Below are 5,872 nucleotides of genomic sequence, written 5' to 3'. Positions count from 1 at the left end.
TCTCAAACACCTCTAGTTGTGCATACCACCCATGAAGATGTGGATTTGACACTCGTTTGCATTTGTTTTCCATGCATCACCACAGTGTGTCCTGAGCGCATCATCACAACGGTGATTGGCCTTCTGTGAGACTGAACGCATGAACAACAGATGCACAACACAAACACTGTGTTCCACCGAGGCCTGAACCTGCTGTCGCCTTATTGTCCTTGATCATCTGTATCCTCAATAGCGATGGACAGATTCCCTCACCGTCCAGCCTGTTGCTGAGTGCTGGAATTGGCGTGATTGGTGCTTCCCAGCTGTATTTTCTGGAGCCAAATGCAGCATATTACAGATGAGCTCAAGTGTCCATTATCTCTAATTAGATGGAGTGTACAGGACAGATACAGACAGCCACTTTGGAAATTATGGTGTTGACCCTGATGCAGAATGATATTAGGCGGTCATATTCTCTTGAACTGTTTCATAAGGTTAGAGGGATGTTTTTTTAAAGTGGCTTACAAACAGATATTAACTGTTTATGTAAACCACTGAACCCTTTAAAGATGCTTTCCCAATGTTTAGCTTACTTGCATGTCAATTATTTGCTTCTAAAAGGGTTTTTATAATGAAGGATTGTCAGATAAATACCTTTAAAGTTACAGCTGGGCAGTCTTTGTGAATCCAGACCTCCTGCTCTGTTTTGCAAGCTGATGTCACAACGTATAAAGCTCTCAGTGTTGCTTGGCAATAGTTTCCGTCCTTCCAGACTGATTCTTGTTCATGCTCTCAGCAGTTTGGTTAAATCTACAGTGGCCACAAAACGTATTTGGACACAAATGAAAATTTCTGAACGTCATTGCATTGGATAATGAAATATCAAATCAAGTGGCATCTGCACTTAAATGTTCCCTTTCATGGGAACTTCGAACTGCGTCCTCTAGGGGTCGCTATGGGGAACGCCTCGTCGTGACCCGTGTCTGAAGCATACATTGAAAAAACACCAACTCGTTGGCCGGCGACAGCCATGACGTCACTACCGTATAAATCGCTCCCGGCGCCGATTTATACTGGAGTCGCACCGGTAGTGACGTCATGGCTGTCGCCGGCCAACGAGTTGGTGTTTTTTCAATGTATGCTTCAGACACGGGTCACGACGAGGCGTTCCCCATAGCGACCCCTAGAGGACGCAGTGTCTCGTTCCCTACTCAGGGAACCATGGTTACATAAGTAACCTGAGACGTTTTCCTTCTTGTTTTTTTTGACAGCTTTTTTTTTTTTAACAATCTTTTAAAAAACACATTAAATATTCTCTACTGGTCAAAAGTTTGGAATTGGTAATATATATATATATATAAGAAGCTTCCTATACTCACCAAGGCTGCATTTATTAGATCAAAAATACAGTAAAAACTGTAATATTGTGAAATATTATTATAAATTAAAAGTTTTATATTTTGACATTTTAAAATGCAAGCTATTTCTGATTATATAACTATGCAGCAAATCAGCATATTATAATGATTTCTGAAGAATGATGTGACACTGAAGACTGGAGTAATGATGCTGAAAATTCAGCTGTGATCATAGAAATAAATTACATTTTAAAATATATTTATATAGAAAACAGGTATTTTAAATTGTGTGTGTGTGTGTGTGTGTGTGTGTGTATATTAGATGATTTGCTAAGGTTTATGTGACACTGAAGACTGGAGTGATGGCTTAGGAAAATAAAATTCAGCTAGAAATAAATTACATTTTAAAATATATTTATATAGAAAACAGGTATTTTAAATTGTGTGTGTGTGTGTGTGTGTGTGTGTGTATATGTATATATATATACCATACCTTGAAATAATTAAGTCAGGATATATGCAATATTATTAATTAATCTGTTTAAAAGAAGCATTGCATAATAAATGCTATAAGGACCTTTAAACCTTACATTTACGCCTCTAAGGCATAATGAATCATGCGTAGCCCTATAAATGCAATTATCCCATGTTAATATTTTATGCCGTCATTTCAAAGACGCGCTCAAGAATACTTAGCCTCACTATTTACGGGCAAATGCTCTGAATGGGCGATGCATGTCGCCTTTTCCCACCAGAAGAGGGCAATCCGATGCATAGCACTTGCAAAAGAAGGTTAAGCAATGACTGCACCAGTGCTGAGTGCAATCACACTCGCACACTGCTCTTAAAACCTTCTTCTGTTTTTGACAGATGTTCGGGGAAAGAAAAGCGCCCTGAATGTTGCTTACAGCACCAGCTCTGAGCTCCTGTGAGATCAGCAGATATCTGGAATACATCACTCATCCTGCGCACAGCTCTGTTTTTTTACAGGACAAAAGAAACATGTTTGCATCCCTCGCTTGGCTTTCTTCATAGCTGCGCACCTTGGCGAACATCCGATGGTGCGCTTTTGCGCAAATCTCTCCAAACTTTCCAACCAAGTGGAAGATATTTTGATGCGAAGGATATAGCTGATGCGCACACGTACTCTCTGGAAATGTTCTTTTATGGACCTCTTCGCTAAGTAAACCCTTATTGTTTGTATATTACGCTGGAAAGAGCTCTTAGGATTGATTTCTCCGTTGTTCACTTGGACGTGTTGCGCAGCGGCGCAGCGGCGCAACTGCGGGATTGAAATAACGCTGCTGTTGCCGGAGTTTTCCGAAGCTTGCCAACATCTCGGGCACCGCAGCTTTTGGGCAGGTGCTCCTTTCTAAGTGTGTTTGAAGACGGTGCCATGCGAAAACTGGAATCACACATCGAAGGGCTGTAAAACCTGCTGGAAACGCGATATTTATGCAGAGATGGGTATGTTTCCGTTGATTTGCACGAGTCGAAATGAATCCTTAGGTTGGTTCTCTGTGGTCTGTTGGCTCTTTGGATACAGTTAGGATATGAGGTGTATCGAAACCATAAGATCGTTTCTTAAAATAGCATTGCTGTGGGATTTATAAGTGCGTTTCATGTGTCAAATGAATGAAGCATCTTTGAGTCTGTCCTTGATAGCGTGCAACTTTCATCACGCATACCTCCAGACATCATATTGAATGGATTTTTTTTTTTTTTTTGCAGTTTATTACATTTTGCACGAGTGTTGTATGATCAACAGGCTGTCTTTCTATCTGATGTTTTGCTGCCCTGGTTGGATTCTCTGGTGCTCGTAGATTCTTCTAACTCGCATATGTTGGAGAGAATATGTGCTGCCTCGTTTGTGTGCTTGCAGATTTCATTTTAGAAATCATAGGCATATGCATCGCATGTTCATAGTTCACTATAGGACCCACATAACTATGCATTTTGTGAAGGACAGGTAAAACCTGCAGTTATGCATCCAGAATGTTGTGTCAGTTCTTGCATCCTTCAAGAAAAAAAAAACTCCAGATTTTGATAGATGCTTCAGAGCAAATAATAATGTCATAGTGGAAAGCTGTGATTTACTGTTTGATTTTATGCAGTCATTCACGTTGCTTGGAGTGCAGAGGTCTTGCTATAGTCTCTTAACTGTTGTTTGTTTTGCTAGCCCCTTTTTCTGTTGAAATTTGAGGAAAGAGGGGATATCGTCTCAATAAATGCCTTTAAAGTCATTCTGTAATTTTTGAGAGCACAGATGGTTGTCCCCATAATAATAAATAATCATAATCAGATCATAAATAACTCCCCGCCCCCTTACCTTTTCCGGTGATTGTCCTGTATAATGTATGGAAAAGTCGTTCATTCAAGCATGACTTAATGAAATGATGCTGGAAGTATGTAAGAGTGAATAGATTAAACAAATGTGATGCTTGTGTTCAGAATATGGGTATTGTCATCATAATGGCTGGGTGTCGTACTGTCTTTGTGGCTGTTTACTGAGCAGATGATGTAGGTGAATTTTCACTTCTGTGCCTCACAGGTGTGCTGGTCGCTCGACTCGCTCAGCTTCGACTCATTCTGGTGACATTTCTTATGCCTGCTGTTAAGAATAAAGCTTGACACAGTTCATATGTAGAAAAAGGAAAAAAAATGTTGCATAAAGAAAATATTTTTTAAATAATTTTGAGGACATTAAATTGTATTGCATGAAAAGTAGGCTCCCCTATTATATTTTCATTACCTTAGTGTGCAATAAATAAATAAATAAAAAACATTATCATTACTGTAATACAGTAATGAAAATCATCCTGTGTGCACACAATGATTTTTTTTAATAATCAACGTAATTTAAATTTCATCCAACAATTATAATAGCAAATGCACTTTACTATCTAAATAATATATATTTTTTATTACAGTAATTATGATTTTATCTAGTACAGTAGGCTAGTGATGATGCATAAAAAATGTCCCAATAAATAAAAAAATAATGCTTTTCTTCTTCTTAATCCGTGTATTTTATTTATTCAATAAATCCTTATTACATATTAAATTATTCAATTAATCACATTTATTTTTATGCTTAATTTCATTTTATGGGTTTTTAAAAAAATATATTTTCGATTTTTTTTTTTAAGTGGGTGAAATATGGCTTACGTACATATATTTATATATATATACATTTTTTTCTGACAGTGTGAGATTCACCTGTTTATGTAATTTCATTAATTTTTTTATGTATGTATTTATTTTTGTTTATATGTCATCTGCACTGCAAATGCATTGTGTGGAAGTGAAATGCATGCCATAATATTTACCAGAATTTAACTGTCATGTCATGTAGCATGTTGCCGTATCTGTCACTCGGTGAAGATGATACCATTGTCCCACACTGGCATGCTCAAACAAGCTGTAAAGAAATATGATAATAGCACAGCATGAAGAACAACTACTTACTGTCATACTCCTGTTAAGTACCTCAGTGCAACATTACAGCACTACAGAAAGGATAAGACCCGAAGCTAATTCCTCAATCCCCCTCCTCTCGTTCTCACTACCTGTCTCGCGTTACAGCAGCACACCGAAAGACGTCTGGACACATCAAGTGTCCCTTATTAAATGTCTAAGAGCTTTTCCAGGTAATAGAGTGGAGAAGGTGTCAAAACAGATAACTGGGGACAGAGATGGAAAACATGTCAGCGAATGAGAAATGGACGCAGGAAGTAGCCGTATCTGTTTGTCGGTTTTGATAGCTTAAACTGTGAAGTTGGATTCTCAGTTATGACCCGTTCCGTCAGGGAAATTAAATTGTGGGTAATGGAAATATCATTAAGTTTGATCGGAGGAATATAGTAAAAAAAAGATGTGAAATCTCTTTTGTGACTGTTGCATGTAGGCTTCTCTTTGAATGTGATGGGATTAGTTCAGAGCTGTTCAATTTTGTGTCAGATTATCTTTGTGTGAGATTAGCACTGCTGTTTTGGGATTACGCTTTTCCTGCTCACACAGAAACAAATCACAGATGGGATTAGCGCTGAAAAAGTTGGCCACCGTTACAGTGATCTTTTCCACAGGGCTCTGGAGATGCTGTATATGCTTTAAATTATGCTTGTAGTTTATTGTATGCACTATTCAGTGAAAGAAATTGCACGAGGAAGTACATAATCAAGGCATAAAAATCAATCCGTCCACCAAGAGGAAAATTGTGTTGTTCAGTTCAGTTTTGGAAATAGCAATGTTTTCTTAATGCAAAGGACATTTTAATAATCTATAGAACATTTTTCTACTATAAATAATCTTTTGTTCAATGGAAAGGCTCTATGGATGTCAAAGGTTCTTCATGGATCCTTGAACTAGGGATGGGCAATATGAGCAAAATTAATATCACAATTAGAAATTTCAGTTCACAGTAATATGTCATGATATAGTTATATTTGTTTTAAGTAAGGTTTATATATATATATATATATATATATATATATATATATATATATATATATATATATATATATACTCACTCACAC

The 5,872-nt window shown here is 37.4% G+C and overlaps 1 protein-coding gene across 1 annotated transcript in view; it reads left to right on the top strand.

Annotated features, from left to right (window-relative positions):
- The first annotated feature begins 2,222 nt into the window (after positions 1-2,222).
- Positions 2,223-5,872, top strand: part of LOC107560276 (leucine-rich repeat transmembrane neuronal protein 4-like) — an 11,250-nt gene continuing 7,600 nt past the window's right edge. Inside the window, exon 1 of the mRNA XM_016244415.1 lies at positions 2,223-2,804. Coding sequence (XP_016099901.1) covers positions 2,801-2,804 — 4 coding nt within the window. The 5' untranslated portion in view covers positions 2,223-2,800. The remainder of the gene's footprint in view (positions 2,805-5,872) is intronic.

Source organism: Sinocyclocheilus grahami, unplaced genomic scaffold (assembly GCF_001515645.1).
Source record: "Sinocyclocheilus grahami isolate Dianchi unplaced genomic scaffold, SAMN03320097.WGS_v1.1 scaffold717.1, whole genome shotgun sequence".
NCBI classification, from domain to species: domain Eukaryota; kingdom Metazoa; phylum Chordata; class Actinopteri; order Cypriniformes; family Cyprinidae; genus Sinocyclocheilus; species Sinocyclocheilus grahami.
This window is presented reverse-complemented; position numbering and strand designations above follow the sequence as displayed.